Consider the following 22,771-nt stretch of genomic DNA (forward strand, 5'->3'; position numbering starts at 1 on the left):
ATAGCTGCACAGACTCATGCACAGAATCCAGAATCCAGTTTGTTATAGATCCCTGCATGAGACAGTCAGGGATCACTCTGTTATAGTTCCCGCATGCACAGCTCTGATGCTAGCAGTTTGTTATAAATCCCTGCATGCACAGACTGAGGGTGAGGGGTCTAGAATCCAGTTTGTATAGATCCCTGCATGCACAGACAGTGAGGGTCTAGAATCCAGTTTGAGCATGACATGAGCGGTCTAGAATCAGTTTGTTATAAATCCCTTGGTTGAGTGGTCTAGATCCAGTTTGTTATAAATCCCTGGCACAGACAGTGAGTGGGAATCCATATAGTCTCACCAGGTGCTGTAGTAGCTACAGGGTTACAGCAGCACAGAAGTCATGCCAGTCAGACCAGTATATCAGTTTGTTTACAGCCTTTGACTTAAATGTTTTTTTTAGAATCCAGTTTGTTATAGATCCTCTGACAGTTAGACAGTTTTGTAGAGCGGTCTAGAAGTTTGAAGTAGAATATAGATCCCTTGCCATATTGGTGGTTGTGTGGATGAATGAATTGCAATTTGAATCATATCGTTTGTGTGAATAAAATATGGTCTAGAATCCTGTTTATTGTAGTATTGATAACTGTTATGTCTCTACAGGAAGAATCCAGTTTGTTATAGATCCCTGCATGCACAGACAGTGGTGGGGTCTAGAATCCAGTTTGTTATAGATCCCTGCATGCACAGACAGTGAGGGGTCTAGAATCCAGTTTGTTATAGATCCCTGCATGCACAGACAGTGAGGGGTCTAGAATCCAGTTTGTTATAGATCCCTGCATGCACAGACAGTGAGCGGTCTAGAATCCAGTTTGTTATAGATCCCTGCATGCACAGACAGTGAGCGGTCTAGAATCCAGTTTGTTATAGATCCCTGCATAAAGAATCCAGTTGGTTATAGTGCAGTGGTGATCCAGTTTGGATCCCTGCATCAGGTCTAGAATCCAGTTTGTTGAATGCTGAAGGTAGATCCCTGCATGCACAGACAGGGCAAGGTTTGAATCCCAGGGGGCATGCACAGACAGTGAGTGGTCAGGTTCAAGATGACATGAGTCTCTACTGAAACAGTTTGAATCCAGTTTGTTATAAATCCCTGCATGCACAGACAGTGAGTGGTCTAGAATCCAGTTTGTTATAAATCCCTGCATGCACAGACAGTGAGTGGTCTAGAATCCAGTTTGTTATAGATCCCTGCATGCACAGACAGTGAGTGGTAGAAGGTCTGAGCGGTCTAGAATCCAGTTTGTTATAGATCCCTGCATGCACAGACAGTGAGCGGTCTAGAATCCAGTTTGTTATAGATCCCTGCATGCACAGACAGTGAGGGGTCTAGAATCCAGTTCCAGTTTGTTATAGATCCCTGCATGCACAGACAGACAGTGAGGGGTCTAGAATCCAGTTTGTTATAGATCCCTGCATGCACAGACAGTGAGGGTCTAGAATCCAGTTTGTTATAGATCCCTGCATGCACAGACAGTGAGGGTCTAGAATCCAGTTTGTTATAGATCCCTGCATGCACAGACAGTGAGTGGTCTAGAACAGTTTGTTATAGATCCCTGCATGCACAGACAGTGAGTGGTCTAGAATCCAGTTTGTTATAGATCCCTGCATGCACAGACAGTGTCTAGGGTCTAGATCCCTGCATGCACAGTTTGTTCCAGTTTGTTATAGATCCCATGACAGTGAGGGTCTAGAATCCATGCACAGACAGTGAGGGGTCTAGAATCCAGTTTGTTATAGATCCCTGCATGCACAGACAGTGAGGGTCTAGAATCCAGTTTGTTTAGATCCCTTGCACAGACATAGAATCCCTGCATGCACAGACAGTGAGGGTCTAGAATCCAGTTTGTTATAGATCCCTGCATGCACAGACAGTGAGGGTCTAGAATCCAGTTTGTTATAGATCCCTGCATGCACAGACAGTGAGCGGTCTAGAATCCAGTTTGTTATAGATCCCTGCATGCACAGACAGTGAGCGGTCTAGAATCCAGTTTGTTATAGATCCCTGCATGCACAGACAGTGAGCGGTCTAGAATCCAGTTTGTTATAGATCCCTGCATGCACAGACAGTGAGTGGTCTAGAATCCAGTTTGTTATAGATCCCCATGCACAGACAGTGATGGTCTAGAATCCAGTTTGTTATAGACAGACAGTGAGTGGTCTAGAATCCAGTTTGTTATAGATCCCTGCATGCACAGACAGAGAGCGGTCTAGAATCCAGTTTGTTATAGATCCCTGCATGCACAGACAGTGAGCGGTCTAGAATCCAGTTTGTTATAGATCCCTGCATGCACAGACAGTGAGCGGTCTAGAATCCAGTTTGTTATAGATCCCTGCATGCACAGACAGTGAGTGGTCTAGAATCCAGTTTGTTATAATGTCCTGCATCCACAGACAGTGAGCGGTCTAGAATCCAGTTTGTTATAATGTCCTGCATCCACAGACAGGAAACCATTACTTATCGGCGGGTTGAACTTCCGAGAATAGTCTTGCAGAACCCTTTTGATAGTTTGTTTATGCTTGTGTATTTGTGTAAATTATATATTTGATCTCTAGACACACAAACCTCTGCAGCTTTAAATAGATATAAATGAAAGAGGAAGTTGTCAGAGGTATGTGACTAATTAACTTTGTGAACCGTGTTTCAGAAATGAAGTCGAAGGAGCCAAATGTCACTCTGAGAAAATCCTTTAAGTTAGAGAACACTGGACAGCTGGAAATTAACATTCAATCCACTGAAATAAACGGACGTCTCTGTGAGGGATTCGGCTTTAAAGTCCTTAATTGCCAAGAGTTTTCACTAAAACCCAATGCTTCGAAAGAAATCGTCATATTGTAAGTAAACCTATAGCTAGCAGTTTAAAGTTAATAGATAAATATCCCATGAATCACTACAATTGTTTTGTGCTTGCTTTGTTTAATCACTAGTACCTCCAATGACCAACTGAAATGACCAACGTTGACGTGTCTCTTCATCTCTCTCAGGTTCACGCCAGACTTCACAGCCTCCAGGGTGATCCGGGAGTTAAAGTTCATCACCACCGGAGGCTCTTACTTTGTGTTCTCCCTCAACGCCTCTCTGCCCTACCATATGCTGGCTGCCTGTGCTGCTGTCCTCCCCAGACCCAACTGGGAGCTGGAGCTCTATGTCATCATCTCTGTCATCATGAGGTGAGAGGAGGTGCCTCACAAATAGAACACATTTGAATTCTATGGGTGGATCCCCGCCTAGACCGTGTGTTCCCTAGATTAGTTCAGAGGCCCAGTATCTGGAACTAGGCTCATAGGTTGCACCCCATATATCATGAATTATCTTGGCATATCAGCTTTTCTACATGTTCAAAATACATTTATTTAGCAACATTTCTTGGACAGATATTTCCCCTGTATCTAAGGCTGTAAAGGATAACTAACGTTGCGTTGCCTCTATCTGTTGTGCCCAGCTCTATGTTTTTGCTGGTGATTGTAGCGGCCTATCTGGAGGCCCTGGGGATCTGGGAGCCGTTCAAGAGACGCATGTGTTTCGAAACATCCAGCACCTCCATGGAGACAGGGAGGCCCTTTGACCTCAGGGAAATAGTACGACTTCAAAGCGATGCACAGTGAGTTTGTTTTCTGAATGTACGATTTTGTGTAAACTTTGTCTGATAGATGTTGACGTTACTATCGGAAATGGTTTGATGAGTAGATCGGAGATGTTTAGTGTGTAAATATTTTATTCTATAATTACTAACTTCTCAGTATTTTGTCTCGCAGTATGAATGGGTACGGTGGAGAAGCCAACCACAACTCCCTGCGAGGGATGCCAGGCTCTGCCTCCAGGGCTGCTAGCAGGAACACCAGAGGAGGCCACAACCGAGGCCCCACACAACCCCCGATCCCTCCCTCCCAGCCAGGCTCCAAAGTCTCCGACAGCACCCCCTCCTCTGGCCAACAGGCCAGCCGCAAGGCCCGGAGCCCCAAGCAGCCACAGCCAGCTCCAGAGAACCAGCAGCACCCCTCACAGGCTGGTCCTTCAGCCCCAGGAAGAAATCCCCTAGAAGGGCCACGCCGGCACAGCTCGGAGGACTCTGACTATGTGAGCCTGGTGGAGACCATGGATAAAGACCTGGACAGACCAGAGTCTGCTGAGGAGGGGGGGAATCAGGATGCAGTTTATGGCAAAGGTACCTACCTGGATATTAGTATTAACCCTGAGAAACATATGCTTTTGTGTTGAGAATTTGGATGGCCCTTAAAATGTGATTACCTGCTTATTTAACAACGGACTCATTCAGGGGCACACAGTACGAACACTCTTATTATTGACAGGATTTGATTCAGTTCACACAGTGTATTGAATCTGTCATCTTCTTCCCTCCTTCCAGCCAGTGCAGCCAAAGGGAAAGTGCAGCAGACCAAAGCCAAGGCCCAGAAGAAGAAGGAAGAGCGGGAGAAGAGGAACAAGGGAAGAGCTCAGGGAGGAGAGGAACTGAGGGAGGACAACGATGACAGCTCCTCCACCACCACAGAGAACTCCAACCCAGACATAATGGAGGACAACAAAGGGAAGAAGAAAGATGATACTCCTGAAGCTCACTCAAAGTCCAAGATCAAGAAGCCAGCAGCCATTACAAAGGAGAAGAGCCAAATGGATGCAAAGTCTAGGTGTGGTTTATTTTATTTGTATTGAACCTTTATTTAACCAGGTAACACCCATTTGAGGTTAAAAAACTATTTTGCGAGGGTGACCTGGCAAGAAGGAAAAACAGGGCAATAGCAACGTGTACATAGTATTATTACCCAAAAAATACACACAAGACAGTGTCAGAAGTTACAGATACAGTTGAAGATTAGAAAACAACTGCAGCGATCACAAACCGTGTCGTCGATCAGAGTCTTAAGTTGGGTTCCTCTTTGGTTATTCCGGATTGTACACATTTTTCTCAATGACCCCGATACAAAATTCTGACATGCTCAGCTCTTAGTAAGTTCTGTACATCATTGGGTTCTGTAGCCTAGGAGTAATCTGACTTGTGTGAAAAAGGGACAGCACTCACAAATAAAGCATTCCTTTTGTATTCAGACGTGATTGAGCTTCCAGACATTGACCACTTTATTCCATGTTGCTTTTCCACAGCTCACTGGAGCTTCCATACGTGACCCCACTGGAAAACAAGCGCAAGAGCTTCAATTCCAAGAACATGGTGGTGGTGCAGCAGGCCCTGGCCAGCAGCTCAACAACAACAACCATAACAAGACCCATACCTCCTAAACCAAGAGGTCAGTTACTACCTTTCCAGCTAACTGACCTTTTGACTTTTCTGTTTTCTCACATTGACATGGCAAATGTCTTGTTTGGTTTTTACCTGCCTTTTTTCCCACTGACTTGGGAGACACCTTTTCAGGACTGTGTAGGGTTATGTTTGAGTCTCGTTCCCTCCTCTCAAACCCCAGTGCCTCGTGTGAAGCTGGAAGACTTCCGCCCCTCTCTCCTGGCTAAGTTCCTGTTCAATGAACCGGTGGTGCAGGAGCTGGGGAACAGCAGCGGCTCAGAAGGGGAGAAGGACATCTCTCCTCCCCCGGAGTGGGACTGTGTGCCCCTCCACATAGCACACAATGGTGAGTTATGTAGTGCACTACCACAACCCCCTCATACCTGCTCCAAACCTGTTTCCCCACCTCTTCTAGCATATTAACTCTTTTTAACTTCCTGAATCAAGCATGTATCAATCCAGTCTTTCAAATAAAAACAAACCAATTGAGTATTGTGATAAAGGCAGCCATATGACATGCATCTCCCCGTTTCCTCTCAGCTGTGGACAGTCTCCAGCAGATCTCCCTGCAGACCATGAACGCTGATCCCTTCCTGAAGAGACCCATCGAAACCCCTCCCCCTCCCTCATCTGATCCCTTCCTGAAGAGACCCATTGAAACCCCTCCCCCTCCCTCATCTGATCCCTTCCTGAAGAGACCCATTGAAACCCCTCCCTCATCTGATCCTTTCCTGAAGAGACCCATCAGAACCCCTCCTCCTCCTTCGTCTGATCCCTTCCTAAAGAGAACCATCGGAACCCCTCCCCCTCCCTCGTCTGATCCCTTCCTGAAGAGAACCATCGGAACCCCTCCCCCTCCCTCGTCTGGCTTCTCTCTGTATGACTCCTATAGCGGCATGGTCAACACTGCTACCAGGTGAACAAACCTACAACAACAGAGACCTGCACAGCTCTTCATCTTAAACTGATCTAGAAGTCCTACAACTGTCTGTGTAGTTACCTGTGCCAGAGTGACATGAAACATACACATCCTAAGGTGTGATGAAAAGAAGAATGCCAAAATAATAACTGCAAAATATATGTAGATCAAGATAAAAATGTAATCTACATCCAAGAGTGGTTATTTCTAAATACCAAAGTCTTCTATGTTTCTGTGTGTTTTCCAGCGAGGTGGGTCTGATGTCTACTGCATCAGGCATGAAGAACAAGCTGACCAAGTTGGTCTCCGTACCTGGTCAGAACGGGAACCCTACCTTCGCTGCTGTGGCGGCTGGATTCGACAAAAGCCCAGGTCAGTCAGATGTCCTGTCTCTGACCACTTCTTCCCCCATGTCCCAAATGGACCCCTCGCCTCTTTACTCTAGCCCCTACACTCTCAGCATCTGTGTAAAATTGAGATGATTGGATGTGTCTAAGCAATATGGCCATCTAGCCAATCAAAATCTAATTTTAATCGTCACATGCTTTGTCAACAACAGGTGTGGACTAACAGGGAAATGCTTACTTATGGGCCCTTCCAACAACGCAGAGAGAGAGAGAAATAATAGAAACATAAAAAGCGCAATAATAAATACACAATGAGTAACATTAACGTGGCAGTATACACATGGTACCAGTAGTGAGTCGATGTGCAGGGGTACGAGGTAGATATATACATATAACTAGGAATAAAGTAACCAATAATAAATGGTAGCAGCAGCATATGTGATTAGTCAAAGTTAGTGCAAAAAGGTTAACTGCAGATCGTCCGGGTAACTATTTAGCAGTGGCTTGGAGGTAGAAGCTGTTCAGGGTCCTGTTGGTTCCAGACTTGGTGCATCGGTACTGCTTGCTGTGCGTTAGCAGGGAGAACAGTCTATGACTTGGGTTGGTGGAGTAAACTTTTCTCTGACACCGCCTGGTATAGAGGTCCAGGATGGCAGGGAGCTCGGCCCCAGTGATGATGTACTGGGCTGTTCTCACTTCCCTCTAGTGCCTTGTGGTCGGATGCAGAGCAGTTTCCATACCAAGCGGTGATGCAGCCAGTAAAGATGCTCTCAATGGTGCAGCTGTAGAACCTTTTGAGGATCTCAGGGCCCATGCCAAATCTTTTCAGCCTTCTGAGGGGAAGAGGTGTAGGCGTGCCCTCTTCTCGACTGTGTTGGTGCGTGTGGACCATGGTAGATCCTTGGTGATGTGGAATTTGACATTTCAAATTCTGATATGCACTTTGAAGATTTTTTAATAAGCCAACAAGACGAGTACTGAACAGCAAAATCACTAGCAGCTGAACAGCAAAATCACTAGCCTATGTCAATGTACTAATCCCCCATAGTAGAAAAGTTGACTGATTCTATTGGTCAGCTTGTTGAGAAAGAAATGGCCTATTCCATACAGACTCTGTGACAGTTGTGGGACAATAGAGCCCAAATTCATACAAAACACTGTTGCCAAAAGGGCACCGCAATGTGAGAAGAAAATACACGTCAGAAATTTAGAGAGGAGATCTTATGGATTACTCTGATGCAAGGTAAGACATGCCTCATGTATTCAAACAATGAAGTATATGTTTTGAAAATGCATACTGCCTTCAGCTCATTGCAAAGTGGTGTGTGACGCGCTGATGAAGCCTGCCTTCCGTTGCCGTTTGAGATGCTGCAGCATCTGACAGATTTTCCTCTCAAAGACTCTGTCTGTATAATGTGTGACAAATAAGATGCATAACAAATATACCGTAACACACGGCAATTGAATTCCACAAAATTATGCAATTTAACCTATAGACTGATAAGCATGACCGGTCAAATGTATTTAGGCGAAAAAGCTTTATTTCACAATGGAATTTTCTTTTTGACACCAGTTTTATCTATAGGAATTAAAAAATATATTGTCCAACAGTCGGCTATTACTGGCTAACGGAAACCCTGACATAGACATAAAAATGGTATCTGCGAGTTCACTTGACTCTGGGGAAGTAGAGAAAGGGCCTCCTTTCCAAAATCCCGACGTGTCCCTTTAATATTAGAGATCGTGCACCAGCTGTTGTTAACGAAGAGACGTGCACCTCCAAGGTGGAGTTCTTATCATATCGCATCTACCTATCCAGTCCTTTCAGGGGGAAGGTGTTTGGCTAGGGGGTTGATATGGGAGTGAATGAAGAAGCTCAATGTGTCCACTCCTGTAGCTGTTGTGCTAACCTGTTGTTCTCTCCTCCGACCACCAGGGTGCAGTGCAACGAAGGCGGCTGTGGGGAGCAGAGACAGAGATGTCCTCCAACACCTCTCCTCTGTAGAGAGTGATGGATCTGACAGCTCGGGGTTGTGGAGCCCTGTAGGGAACGGCAGGAGACCCAGCCTCAACTCTGTCAACTCCTTCTCAGCCTTCGGACCCAGCAACACCTTCAACCTGTCTGGAGGTAAGCAGTTAGAAAAAGCAGACAGAATAGCTTGGGAAATGCATGAATATGTCTAACTGCGACACAATAACACCTGCACTCTGTACACTCTCTTTCGAGAGAAGATCGCATGGATCAATGTGTTGTGATCTGTTACATGGTGTAGGTCCCTGAGTCTTTCATGGACATGTGACCGTCCAGGAAAAACATGGCCCTAGACGAGGCTGTTAAATTCACTACACTGAGTGTACAAAACATTAGGAACTTTCCATGACTGACCAGGTGACTGACCAGGTGAAAGCTATGATCCCTTATTGATGTCACCTGTTAAATCCACTTCAGTCAGTGTAGATGAAGGAGAGGAGGTCGGTTAAAGAAGGGATTTTTAAGCCTGGAGACATTAGGACATGGATTGTGTAAGTGTGCCATTGAGTGTGAACGGACAAGACAAAAGTTTCACAGTGCCTTCAGAAAGTATTCACTACTTGTATTTTTTTCAAATTATGTTCTTACAGCCTGAGTTTAAAATTAATTTAATGGAGATTTTTTGGTCACTGGCCCACACACAATTGCCCATAGTCAGTGGAATTATTTTTCAATAAAAATATTTTAAGTCACAATAAGTTGCATGGACTCACTCTGTGCAATAACGGTGTTTAACATTTTTCAATGACTACCTCATCTCTGTACCCCACACAATTAACTGTAAGTTCTGTCAGTCGAGCAGTGAATTGAATATCCCTTTGCGCATGTTGAAGTTATTAATTACACTTTGGATGGTGTATCAATACACCCAGTCACTATAAAGATACAGGCGTCCTTCCTAACTCAGTTGCTGAAGAGGAAGAAAACCCCCCAAGGATTTCGTCATGATGCCAATGGTGACTTTAAAACAGTTAGAGTTGAATGGCCGTGATAGGAGAAAACTGAGGATGGACATTGTAGTTACTCAACATTGTAGTTACTCCACAATATTAATCTAATTGGCAGAGTGAAAAGAAGGAAGCTTGTACAGAATAAAACATATTCCAAAACATTTGGCAAAGCAATTAACTTTTTGTCCTTAATACAAAGTGTTATTTTTAGGGGCAAATCCAATAATACACATTACCGAGTACCACCATTTTCAAGCATTGTGGCGGCTGCATCGTGTTATGGGTATGCTTGTAATTGTTAAGGACTCTGGAGTTTTTCAATGTAACATTTTTTACATAATAGAAGTAAGCACAGGCGATATCCTGAAGGAAAACCAGACACGGGGAGATGAATTCTCCTTTCAGCAGGACAATAACCTTAACCACAAGGACACATCTACACTGGAATTGCCTACCAAGAAGACAGTGAATATTGCTGAGTGGCCGAGTTACAATTTTGACGTGATAGATTTTCAAGCAGATTTACAAGTATTGAAAATGGTTGTCTAGCAATGATTAACAACCGCTTTGACAGAGCTTGAATAATTAAAAAAATAATAATAGACAAATATTGTACAATTCAGGTGTGCAATGCACTTAGAGAAAGATTCACAGGTGTAATTGCTGCCTAACGTAATTCTAACTTGTATTGACTCGGGGTGAATACGTATGCATTCATACCCCTGAATGTAAATTATGTAAATAAATGTTCAGTATATTTGCAAACATTGTCATTATGGGGTAGTGTGTGTAGATGGGTAAGAAAGAAAATACATTTTTATATATTTTTTTAATTCCGGCTGTAACACAACAAAAATGTGGAATAAGTCCAGGGGTATGAATAGTTTCTGAAGGCTCTGTAAGTGCCTTTTCAACCGGGTGTGGTAGTGGTGCCCGGACACGGGTTTGAGTGTGTCAAGAACTGCAACGCTGCTGGGTTTTTTCACACTCAACAGTTTCCCCTGTGTGTATCAAGAATGGTCCACCACCCAAAGGCCATCCAGCTAAATTGACACAACTGTGGGAAGCATTGGGCCAGCACCCCTGTGGAACGCTTTCAACACCATGTAGTCCATGCCCCGATGAATGAAGGCTCTTCCGAAGGCAAAAGGGGGTGCAACTCAATATTAGGAAGGTGTTGCTAATGTTTTGTACACTCAGTGTATATGGAAACCAGTTGACGTTTGACTGTGCTGTGTAGTGTTCAGTGGGATGACCTCGGGAAGGAGTGCTATGGAGCCCCAGCAGAGTTGGCCTGAGTTCAGACATACCACCCCGTCCGTCTGGCCAAACGAGTCCCTGCAGCCTCTACAGCCCTGGCCCATCCAGCCCAGCTCCAGCTCCCCTGCTACCCCCACCACAGTAAGACCTCTTTCACTGCTCCATACTTATGTAAACTGGCCTGAGTCTCTCCTGACACCCTACAGTATTCTCCATGTAGTGCACTACTTTTGACCAGAGCCACATTGGAACATGAAAGTATCTATAGCGTAGGATGGCTGTCAGGAGAGACACAGGCAATTTCCCAGGTGAAACGGGGTGTGATTTGGGACGTTTACATGGGCACCAGAAGTGTCTTCAGTGTTAGTTAAAGGCCTAGTGAAAACAGAAAATCCCATTTTTGATTGATGTTTCCACACTGAGGTTGGAATAATACTGTGACGATTATGTTTATGTACTTTTTTTTGTGTAAAGCTGTTTGAAAAGAAGACCTAAAATTTCAGCCTGTTTTGGTAGGAGGGAGTTTTTTCCTTTCATGATGACATCGCCATGTGGTAAATTAGTTAATAGACCAATAAGAAAGAGTTCTAAACCTTTCTGCCAATAACAGCTCATTTTAAATTTCCCCTCCCTACTCCCAGCTAAATTCTTCCTTGAGAAATTGCTCTTTGCTAAGAAGATAGTCTCTTTGACCATTTCAATTGAAAACAATCACTGTTTAATTGTTACCCAGAAATGATTTGATATTGAGATAAATCTGTCTGCATTGGACCTTTTTATGAGGTCTGTTCCACAAAGACATCAGACTGTACTAGTAGTCCAGGTCCCTAACGGTCAGCCTCTCTCTCTCCTCTCATCCAGTCCATCCTGGGCAGCAGTAGCATGTGGGGCTCCAGCCCTCCATTCAGCCCCTCCATCTGGTCCACCAGCCCCCCCTCTGACTCCCCCCTACACTCCTTCTCTTCTTCCTCTGCTTCCCCCCTGACCGATCTGATGGGTAGCACTGACAGTGGAACCCCGCTCCCGGCCCCAACAAAGCCCTCCCCCACGCAGCTGAGCCCCTCCTACAACCCCTGGAGCATGTGGAGGCCCACCTTCAGTAGACGAAGCTCGGAGCCCTGGCCCAACCAATCGGACAGCAGCACCGGCTGAAGGGGATGCCACCGCGGTCTCCTCCCACTGATAGACTGAGAAGAAGATGAATGCATTTTCCCCTGTTTTGAATTTCACCAAATTCCTATTATAATGTACACCATTGGATTTCTAAGCAAATGATGTCCTCAGAATTAGTCTGTTTCTATGACGACTTGGCAAACTTATCAACAAAACAATATTAGTAGAAGAATCATAAAAGAAGAATCCTTATCAGACTGGCATAATATGGTTAAATGCAGCTGTTTTTTTTTTCAAATACATCCTCGGTAATGTTTTTGATAGCAGTGACAGACCTAAGTGCAATCAGGAACAATCTGAGAAATAATATTCTGTTCATTATTTAGTACAGCTGTTTTGGCATTACATTCGAGTTACTTATTGGATTCAAGCACAGTGTTTAAGCCTTATCATCGCTCCATTAGAGATGATTATTTAAGGGTTACAATCAGTTAAGACTGGCAGTAAAGGGATTTTTTTGTTGTTGTGAAAAGTCATTTTCATGACTGCTGTGTCAAGTCGATGCCAGTGGCATCAGAAGACCATGACTTTACGTTTCTATGCCATTGCAAGCCTGAACACATTTTGTTTTATTTGTCGAACAACTCACAACATTCATGGCCAATATTGGCGAGAGATGCTTTTTAAGTTATTTTAATTACCATGCTAAGTTTTAATGTCTGTTAAAAGAGAGGGTTTTCATTTCCTTTTTAAACAGTTTGAAAAATGTTGGGGGATACAAAGCTTCCCCTCTTTCTGACATGTTGGTAATGTGGGACATTTGTCACAGCTTCCATATAAAACATATGAGACAGTTATCATGGTGTAAAATGTGCTTCATTTGGTATTATTTATGTATGCCTTTTAATCATTTTTAACTCCTGTTATCTAATCAATGCTACTTGAGTCAATAGCTAAAGGCGTCATGTAGCCTAGCGGTTAAAAGCATTCGGCCAGTAATCCGCAATACGTGAAATCTGTCTGCGCCCTTGAGCAAGGCACTTAAACCTAATTTGCTCCTGTAAATCAATTTAAGAGCATCTGTTAAATGACTGAAATGTAAATGTCTAACCTCCATTCCTCTGCTCCTCCCTCTCTTCCAAGCTCACCTTTTTGAGTTGTCTCAGGTCTGCTCCACTAGGTGGCAGCACAGCGCTAGAATAGAATAATAATAATATACTACAGAATAGACAGGTTGTGTTAAAGGCAGCTTGTATCTGGTGGAGGTCGGTGCCTGATCAAGGTTGTAATCATTAGTTCAAACAGGTCTATACAAGGGCTTCTATTAGTCAAATTCGGGTATGTTTATCCCCGTTTTTGTTCCGTTTGCTTCCGTTTAAGAAACATTTTTCAACAATCGGTGGAATGAATACACAGTTCACTTTTCATAGCAACCACATACAAACAGCATCATCACTTTTCTTGTTGTATAATTCCTACTTGAATCTACACTCTCCTCCTCTCACCTTTACCCTTCGCTTGTGGACTTCAGTGCAGCTGTCTGACCAGGTGGATTTTTTTTCTTCTCCCAAGCCCAACCTTTATACCACACAACCACCTACACACAACCTACATTGTCAATTTCAACCTATTCGCAAACATAGTCAACATGGCTACTATAACTAATGCGTTAGTAAACCAGCCGTGTACAGCAAGCAGTTTAGCAGTTACACGGACGGGCCCTCTTAGCAATACATTTATAAAACTGAAAGCTTAACTTGACTTGGAAGAGTTCCAGTGTTGGATAGCCTTAGCCAGCTAGCTAACATAAGCATTCCTCTCTGTTTGAGTAGGCTAAATTAGCTCGCTGCATTAGCTAAGTGAAAAAAAATACAATGACAATAGCTAGCTAGCTTTCTCTCTGCTGCCTATCCTTAATTTAGGAAACACATTATTCAAAGCTATTGTCTTTCCCTCTGTCAACTACTTACATTTTATGCACTGCAGTGCTAACTAGCTGTAGTTTATGCTTTCAGTACTACATTCATTATCTGAACCTTTTGATTGGTTGGACAACATGTCAATTCATGCTGCAAGAGCTCTGAATAGGTTGGAGAACATCCTCTGGAAGTTGTCATATTACTGTGTAAGTCTATGGAAGGGGGTGAGAACCATGAGCCTCCTAGGTATTGAAGTCAATGTACCCAGAGGAGGACAGAAGCTAGTTGTCCTCCAGCTACACCATGGTGCTACCCTACAGAGTGCTGTTGAGGCTACTGTAGACCTTCATTGCAAAACAATGTGTTTTATTCAATAATTTGGTGACGTGAATATATTTACTTTAGTTTAATCTAAAAATGTTTACTTTTTAAATCTTTAACTATTTATATTTTCTGAAATTCACGGAGTAGGATGGTCCTCCCCTTCCTCTGAGGAGCCTCCACTGCTTGTATCATATTACTCTGACAAGGCACCTGATATGATGCTTACCCATGCAGAATCAGATCTACTGTGTAGTGTATAAAACAAGTTCCCCGCAATGGGTGTTGCCTAATTCTCTTAGTATCTCTTACGATTGAGGACTGTTTTATTAACAGTACAGCAAGATAAATCCAGAGTGATTCTCTATAGAACTGATGACAAGACGTCAGGGTTCTAGGTGGACTGAGGGATATAGAGAATGTCTATTTACATGTCTGTTCTCTGTCTAGAGAATAATCCAGATATCAGTGACTAACATACCAGGTATTATAAATTGGATGGTTCAAGCACTGAATGCTGATAGGCTGACAGCTGTGGTATATCAGACCGTATACCATGGATATGACAAAACATTTATTTGTAGTGCTCTAATGTCTGCGCATTATGCCCTGAATATATTCTACCATGCCCAGAAACCTGCTCCTCTTATTCTCTGTCCCCAACGCTCTAGGCGACCAGTTTTGATAGCCTTTAGCCGCACCCTCATACTACTCCTTCTCTGTTCCGCGGGTGATGTGGAGGTAAACCCAGGCCCTGCATGTCCCCAGGCACCCTCATTTGTTGACTTCTGTGATCGAAAAAGCCTTGGTTTCATTAATGTCAACATCAGAAGCCTCCCCCCTAAGTTTGTTTTACTCACTGCTTTAGCACACTCTGCTAACCCTGATGTCCTTGCCATGTCTGAATCCTGGCTCAGGAAGGCCACCAAAAATTCAGAGATTTCCATACCCAACTATAATATCTTCCGTCAAGATAGAACTGCCAAAGGGGGAGGAGTTGCAGTCTACTGCAGAGATAGCCTGCAAAGTAATGTCATACTTTCCAGGTCCATACCCAAACAGTTCGAACTACTAACTCTGAAAATTACTCTCTCCAGAAATAACTCTCTCACTGTTGCCGCCTGCTACCGACCCCCCTCAGCTCCCAGTTGTGCCCTGGACACCATTTGTGAATTGATTGCCCCCCATCTAGCTTCAGAGTTTGTTCTGTTAGGTGACCTAAACTGGGATATGCTTAACACCCCGGCAGTCCTACAATCTAAGCTAGATGCCCTCAATCTCACACAAATCATCAAGGAACCCTACCAGGTACAACCCTAACTCTGTAAGCAAGGGCACCCTCATAGACGTCATCCTGACCAACTGGCCCTCCAAATACACCTCCGCTGTCTTCAACCAGGATCTCAGCGACCACTGCCTCATTGCCTGTATCCGCTACGGTGCCGCAGTCAAACGACCACCCCTCATCACTGTCAAACGCTCCCTAAAACACTTCTGTGAGCAGGCCTTTCTAATCGACCTGGCCCGGGTATCCTGGAAGGACATTGACCTCATCCCGTCAGTTGAGGATGCCTGGTCATTCTTTAAGAGTAACTTCCTCACCATTTTAGATAAGCATGCTCCGTTCAAAAAATGCAGAACTAAGAACAGATACAGCCCTTGGTTCACTCCAGACCTGACTGCCCTCGACCAGCACAAAAACATCCTGTGGCGGACTGCAATAGCATCGAACAGTCCCCGCGATATGCAACTGTTCAGGGAAGTCAGGAACCAATACACGCAGTCAGTCAGGAAAGCTAAGGCCAGCTTCTTCAGGCAGAAGTTTGCATCCTGTAGCTCCAACTCCAAAAAGGTCTGGGACACTGTGAAGTCCATGGAGAACAAGAGCACCTCCTCCCAGCTGCCCACTGCACTGAGGCTAGGGAACACGGTCACCATCGACAAATCCATGATTATCGAAAACTTCAACAAGCATTTCTCAACGGCTGACCATGCCTTCCGCCTGGCTACTCCTACCTCGGCCAACAGCTCCACCCCCCCCGCAGCTCCTCGCCCAAGCCTCTCCAGGTTCTCCTTTACCCAAATCCAGATAACAGATGTTCTGAAAGAGCTGCAAAACCTGGACCCGTATAAATCAGCTGGGCTTGACAATCTGGACCCTCTATTTCTGAAACTATCCGCCGCCATTGTCGCAACCACTATTACCAGCCTGTTCAACCTCTCTTTCATATCGTCTGAGATCCCCAAGGATTGGAAAGCTGCTGCAGTAATCCCCTTCTTCAAAGGGGGAGACACCCTGGACCCAAACTGTTACAGACCAGACCAGATCCATTCTGCCCTGCCTATCTAAGATCTTCGAAAGCCAAGTCAACAAACAGGTTACTGACCATCTCGAATCCCACCGTACCCTCTCCGCTATGCAATCTGGTTTCCGAGCCGGTCACGGGTGCACCTCAGCCACACTCAAGGTACTAAACGACATCATAACCGCCATCGATAAAAGACAGTACTGTGCAGCAGTCTTCATCGACCTTGCCAAGGCTTTCGACTCTGTCAATCACCAGATTCTTATCGGCAGACTCAGTAGCCTCGGTTTTTCGGATGACTGCCTTGCCTGGTTCACCAATTACTTTGCAGACAGAGTTCAGTGTGTCAAATCGGAGGGCATGCTGTCCGGTCCTCTGGCAGTCTCTATGGGGGTGCCACAGGGTTCAATTCTCGGGCTGACTCTTTTCTCTGTATATATCAATGATGTTGGTCTTGCTGCGGGCGATTCCCTGATCCACCTCTACGCAGACGACACCATTCTATATACTTTCGGCCCGTCATTGGACACTGTGCTATCTAACCTCCAAACGAGCTTCAATGCCATACAACACTCCTTCCGTGGCCTCCAACTGCTCTTAAATGCTAGTAAAACCAAATGCATGCTTTTCAACCGATCGCTGCCTGCACCCGCATGCCCGACTAGCATCACCACACTGGATGGTTCGGACCTTGAATATGTGGACACCTATAAGTACATAGGTGTCTGGCTTGACTGCAAACTCTCCTTCCAGACCCATATCAAGCATCTCCAATCGAAAATCAAATCAAGAGTCGGCTTTCTATTCAGCAACAAAGCCACCTTCACTCACGCTGCCAAGCTTACCCTAGTAAAACTGACTATCCTTACCGATCCTCGACTTCGGCGATGTCATCTACAAAATCGCTTCCAACACTCTACTCAGCAAACTGGATGCAGTTTATCACAGTGCCATCCGTTTTGTCACTAAAGTACCTTATACTACCCACCACTGCGACTTGTATGCTCTAGTTGGCTGGCCCTCGATACATATTCGTCGCCAGACCCACTGGCTCCAGGTCATCTACAAGGCCATGCTAGGTAAAGCTCCGCCTTATCTCAGTTCACTGGTCACGATGGCAACACCCATCCGTAGCACGCGCTCCAGCAGGTGTATCTCACTGATCGTCCCTAAAGCCAACCTCTCATTCGGCCGCCTTTCGTTCCAGTACTCTGCTGCCTGTGACTGGAACGAATTGCAAAAATCGCTGAAGTTGGAGACTTTTATCTCCCTCACCAACTTCAAACATCAGCTATCTGAGCAGCTAACCGATCGCTGCAGCTGTACATAATCTATTGGTAAATAGCCCACCCATTTTCACCTACCTCATCCCCACAGTTTTTATTTATTTACTTTTCTGCTCTTTTGCACACCAATATCTCTACATGATCATCTGATCATTTATCACTCCAGTGTTAATCTGCAATATTATAATTATTCGCCTACCTTCTCATGCCTTTTGCACACATTGTATATAGACTCCCCTTTTTTTCTACTGTGTTATTGACTTGTTAATTGTTTACTCCATGTGTAACTCTGTGTTGTCTGTTCACACTGCTATGCTTTATCTTGGCCAGGTCGCAGTTGCAAATGAGAACTTGTTCTCAACTAGCCTACCTGGTTAAATAAAGGTGTTCTCAACTAGCCTACCTGGTTAAATAAAGGTGAAATAAATAAAATAAAAATAATAATGTTGGTAACCAGTTTATGATAGCAGTAAGGCACCTTGGGGGTTTGTGGTATATGGCCGCGTTGCGTCGAGCTTTAGAACAGTCCTTAGCCGTGGTATATTGGCCATATACCACACCCCTCGTGCCTTATTGCTTAATTATCTCCACTATTAAGTCATTTCTTTTAGTGTTCATCCATTCCATACATCGCCACACGTTCTTTCAGCTGCCATTTTATCCATAATGTACTGAACTCGGCAAAAAAAGAAATGTCCCTTTTTCAGGACCCTGTCTTTCAAAGATAATTCGTAAAAATCCAAATAACTTCACAGATCTTCATTGTAAAGTGTTTAAACATGGTTTCCCATGTTTGTTTTAATAAACAATAAACAATTAACGAACATGCACCTGTGGAACGGTCGTTAAGACACTAACAGCTTACAGACGGTAGGCAATTAAGGTCACAGTTATGAAACTTTAGGACACTACTAAAGAGGCCTTTCTACTGACTCATCTGCGTGAACATGCCATAGGACTGCAGATGTGGCCAGGGCAATAAATTGCCATGTCTGCACTGTTAGACGCCTAAGACAGCGCTACAGGGAGACAGGATGGACAGCTGATCATCCTCGCAGTGGCAGACCACGTGTAACAACACCTGCACAGGATTGGAACATCCGAACATCACACCTGTGGGACAAGTACAGGATGGCAACAACAACTGCCCGAGTTACACCAGGAACGCACAATCCCACCATCAGTGTTCAGACTGTCTGCAATAGGCTGAGAGATGCTGGACTGAGGGCTTGTTGGCCTGTTGTAAGGCAGGTCCTCACCAGACATCACCGGCAACAACGTCGCCTATGGGCACAAACCCACCGTTGCTGGACCAGACAGGATTGGCAAAAAGTGCTCTTCACTGACGAGTCGCGGATTTGTTTGACCAGGGGTGATAGTCGGATTTGCGTTTATCGTCAAAGGAATGAGCGTTACACCGAGGCCTGTACTCTGGAGCGGGATCGATTTGGAGATGGAGGGTCCGTCATGGTCTGGGGTGGTGTGTCACAGCATCATCGGACTGAGCTTGTTGTCATTGCAGGCAATCTCAATGCTGTGCGTTACAGGGAAGCCATCCTCCTCCCTCATGTGGTACCCTTCCTGCAGGCTCATCCTGACATGACCCTCCAGCATGACAATGCCACTAGCCATACTGGTTGTTCTGTGCGTGATTTCCTGCAAGACAGGAATGTCAGTGTTCTGCCATGGCCAGCGAAGAGCCCAGATCTCAATCCCATTGAGCACGTCTGGGAGCTGTTGGATCGGACGGTGAGCACTAGGGCCATTCCCCCCAAAAATGTCTGGGAGCTGTTGGATCGGACGGTGAGCACTAAGGCCATTCCCCCCAGAAATGTCTGGGAGCTGTTGGATCGGACGGTGAGCACTAGGGCCATTCCCCCCAAAAATGTCTGGGAGCTGTTGGATCGGACGGTGAGCACTAGGGCCATTCCCCCCAGAAATGTCTGGGAGCTGTTGGATCGGACGGTGAGCACTAAGGCCATTCCCCCCAGAAATGTCCGGGAGCTGTTGGATCGGACGGTGAGCATTAGGGCCATTCCCCCCAGAAATGTCCGGGAGCTGTTGGATCGGACGGTGAGCACTAGGGCCATTCCCCCCAGAAATGTCCGGGAGCTGTTGGATCGGACGGTGAGCACTAGGGCCATTCCCCCCAGAAATGTCCGGGAGCTGTTGGATCGGACGGTGAGCACTCGGACGGTGGAGGGCCATTCCCCCAGAAATGTCCGGGAGCTGTTGGATCGGACGGTGAGCACTAGGGCCATTCCCCCAGAAATGTCCGGGAGCTGAAATTGGATCGGACGGTGAGCACTAGGGCCATTCCCCCAGAAATGTCTGGGAGCTGTTGGATCGGACGGTGAGCACTACGGTGGCCATTCCCCCAGAAATGTCTGGGAGCTGTTGGATCGGACGGTGAGCATTCCCCCAGAAATGTCTGGGAGCTGGGACGGTGAGCATTAGGGCCATTCCCCCAGAAATGTCTGGGAGCTGTTGGATCGGTGGACTAGGGCCATTCCCCCGGTGAGCACTAGGGCCATTCCCCCCAGAAATGTCTGGGAGCTGTTGGATCGGACGGTGAGCACTAGGGCCATTCCCCCCAGAAATGTCTGGGAGCTGTTGGATCGGACGGTGAGCACTAGGGCCATTCCCCCCAGAAATGTCCGGGAGCTGTTGGATCGGACGGTGAGCACTAGGGCCATTCCCCCCAGAAATGTCCGGGAGCTGTTGGATCGGACGGTGAGCACTAGGGCCATTCCCCCCAGAAATGTCCGGGAACTGTTGGATCGGACGGTGAGCACTAGGGCCATTCCCCCCAGAAATGTCCGGGAGCTGTTGGATCGGACGGTGAGAACTAGGGCCATTCCCCCCAGAAATGTCTGGGAGCTGTTGGATCGGACGGTGAGCACTCGGACCATTCCCCCCAGAAATGTCCGGGAGCTGTTGGATCGGACGGTGAGCACTAGGGCCATTCCCCCAGAAATGTCCGGGAGCTGTTGGATCGGACGGTGAGCACTAGGGCCATTCCTTCTGTAGCACAGTTGGTAGAGCATGGCGCTTGTAACGCCAGGGTAGTGGGTTCGATTCCCGGGACCACCCATACGTAGAATGTATGCACACATGACTGTAAGTCGCTTTGGATAAAAGCGTCTGCTAAATGGCATATATTATTATATTATTATTATTACTAGGGCCATTCCCCCCAGAAATGTCCGGGAACTTGCAGGTGCCTACCGTACTGAACACAACCTTGTTCCTGCTCCATCACAGGAGCGATGGCTGCTGACAATAGATACGCTTTGGGAGATGACCTCATCGTGGCTGCGTGTGGAGGACATGGCTATGATGCAGTGGGGGACAAACTGAACATTTGTCATTTCTGAAAAGGTTGAAGTTGTTGAGGATTATTTTGCTGGTTCCGAAATGGTGCTCTGAATCATATCCAGCCTTATGAACTGGGTGGTTAGAGCCCTGAATGCTGATTGGCTGAAAGCTGTGGAACATCAGACAGTATACCACGGGTATGAGCATACCACCATACATCGCACTGCTGGCTTGCTTCTGAAGCTAAGCAGCGTTTGTATTGGTCAGTCCTTGGATGGGAGACCGTATACTGCTGGAAGTGGTCAGATCGAGGCACCCTTTCCTCTGGTCTAAAAATATATCCCCATTCCCCAGGGCAGTGATTGGGGACATTGCCCTGTGTTGGGTGCTGTCTTTTGGATGGGATGTTAAACAGGTGTCCTGACTGTGGTCACTGAAGATCCCATGGCACTACTCATAAGAGTAGGGGGTTAACCCTGGTGTCCTGGCTAAATTCCCAATCTGGCTCTCATACTGTCATGGTCACTTAATCATCCCCAGTTTACAATTGGCTAATTCATCTCCTCTCTCCTGTAACTATTCCCCAGGTCGTTGCTGTAAATGAGAATGTGTTCTCAGTCAATTTAGCGGGTAAAATATGGGTTAAATGAATAAAAAACATTTATTTTGCTGCTCTAATTACGTTAGCAATAAGGCACCTCAAGACTTTGATATATGGCTAGTATACCACGGTAAGGGCTGTGTTCAGGCACTCCGTGATGCGTCACACATAAGAACAGCCACTAGCCATGATATATTGGCCATCTACCACACCCCCTCTGGCTTTATTGCTAAATTATACAACAGATACAATATACTATGGAGGATCTGATGCTGTTCTTCTGGAAGGCTGTGTCTGCATCCCAAATGGCACCCGATTCCCTATATAGTGCACTATTGACCAGAGCCCTATATTGTACACTATTGACCAGAGCCCTATATTGTACACTATTGACCAGAGCCCTATATTGTACACTATTGACCAGAGCCCTATATTGTACACTATTGACCAGAGCCCTATATTGTACACTATTGACCAGAGCCCTATATTGTACACTATTGACCAGAGCCCTATATTGTACACTATTGACCAGAGCCCTATATTGTACACTATTGACCAGAGCCCTATATAGTACACTATTGACCAGAGCCCTAGGTAGTGAATAGGATATGTGCCGTTTGGGACGCACAAGAATAAGTGATTATTGAACCCAACAGAAGGTTACCTATGCTGTGCTATCAGGTAACACGCTCGTTAGCCTGATACGGGGATGGGAATTGCCTTGGCTTTATCAATCACCTGTCCTGTTAGCCATGAAGGTCATGACTGTCAGGCAGTGAAGGCATCGTGGTGGCTGCTGCATTGTGCTGCTGCTCCATGTCATTCAGTACGACTCATAATAATGTCTGGAACGGAGCAAATGGAACCATCCGTTTGATGTATTTGATACCATTCCACCTATTCCGCTCCAGCCTTTACCATAAGCCTGTCTTCCTAATTAAGGTGCTACCAACCTGTGATGTAATTACCCGTTCTGCTCCTTTGTAGTGCTGCTGACTGTCAGGTTTGAGCTAGAATCTGTGCGAGTGAGAGTGTGCGTGTGAGGGTGGTTACTGAATATTCAGGGACGTGCAGCTATAGTAAGTCGTGACTGCCTTGGAAGTCAGTG

The 22,771-nt window shown here is 45.7% G+C and overlaps 1 protein-coding gene across 4 annotated transcripts in view; it reads left to right on the forward strand.

Annotated features, from left to right (window-relative positions):
• Positions 1–12,769, forward strand: part of LOC118374885 (transmembrane protein 131-like) — a 34,614-nt gene extending 21,845 nt beyond the window's left edge. For 2 of the 4 annotated variants that reach the window (XM_052509097.1, XM_052509096.1), the window contains exons 24-35: positions 2,685–2,871; positions 3,022–3,207; positions 3,480–3,638; positions 3,793–4,202; positions 4,404–4,683; positions 5,156–5,298; positions 5,473–5,637; positions 5,832–6,207; positions 6,458–6,582; positions 8,494–8,685; positions 10,780–10,940; positions 11,661–12,769. In XM_052509097.1, coding sequence (XP_052365057.1) covers positions 2,685–2,871; positions 3,022–3,207; positions 3,480–3,638; positions 3,793–4,202; positions 4,404–4,683; positions 5,156–5,298; positions 5,473–5,637; positions 5,832–6,207; positions 6,458–6,582; positions 8,494–8,685; positions 10,780–10,940; positions 11,661–11,951 — 2,675 coding nt within the window. In that variant the 3' untranslated portion in view covers positions 11,952–12,769. The remainder of the gene's footprint in view (positions 1–2,684; positions 2,872–3,021; positions 3,208–3,479; positions 3,639–3,792; positions 4,203–4,403; positions 4,684–5,155; positions 5,299–5,472; positions 5,638–5,831; positions 6,208–6,457; positions 6,583–8,493; positions 8,686–10,779; positions 10,941–11,660) is intronic. The other 2 variants (XM_052509098.1, XM_052509099.1) reach the window with 2 other exon arrangements.
• Positions 12,770–22,771: the final 10,002 nt, after the last annotated feature.

Source organism: Oncorhynchus keta, unplaced genomic scaffold (assembly GCF_023373465.1).
Source record: "Oncorhynchus keta strain PuntledgeMale-10-30-2019 unplaced genomic scaffold, Oket_V2 Un_contig_3981_pilon_pilon, whole genome shotgun sequence".
NCBI classification, from domain to species: domain Eukaryota; kingdom Metazoa; phylum Chordata; class Actinopteri; order Salmoniformes; family Salmonidae; genus Oncorhynchus; species Oncorhynchus keta.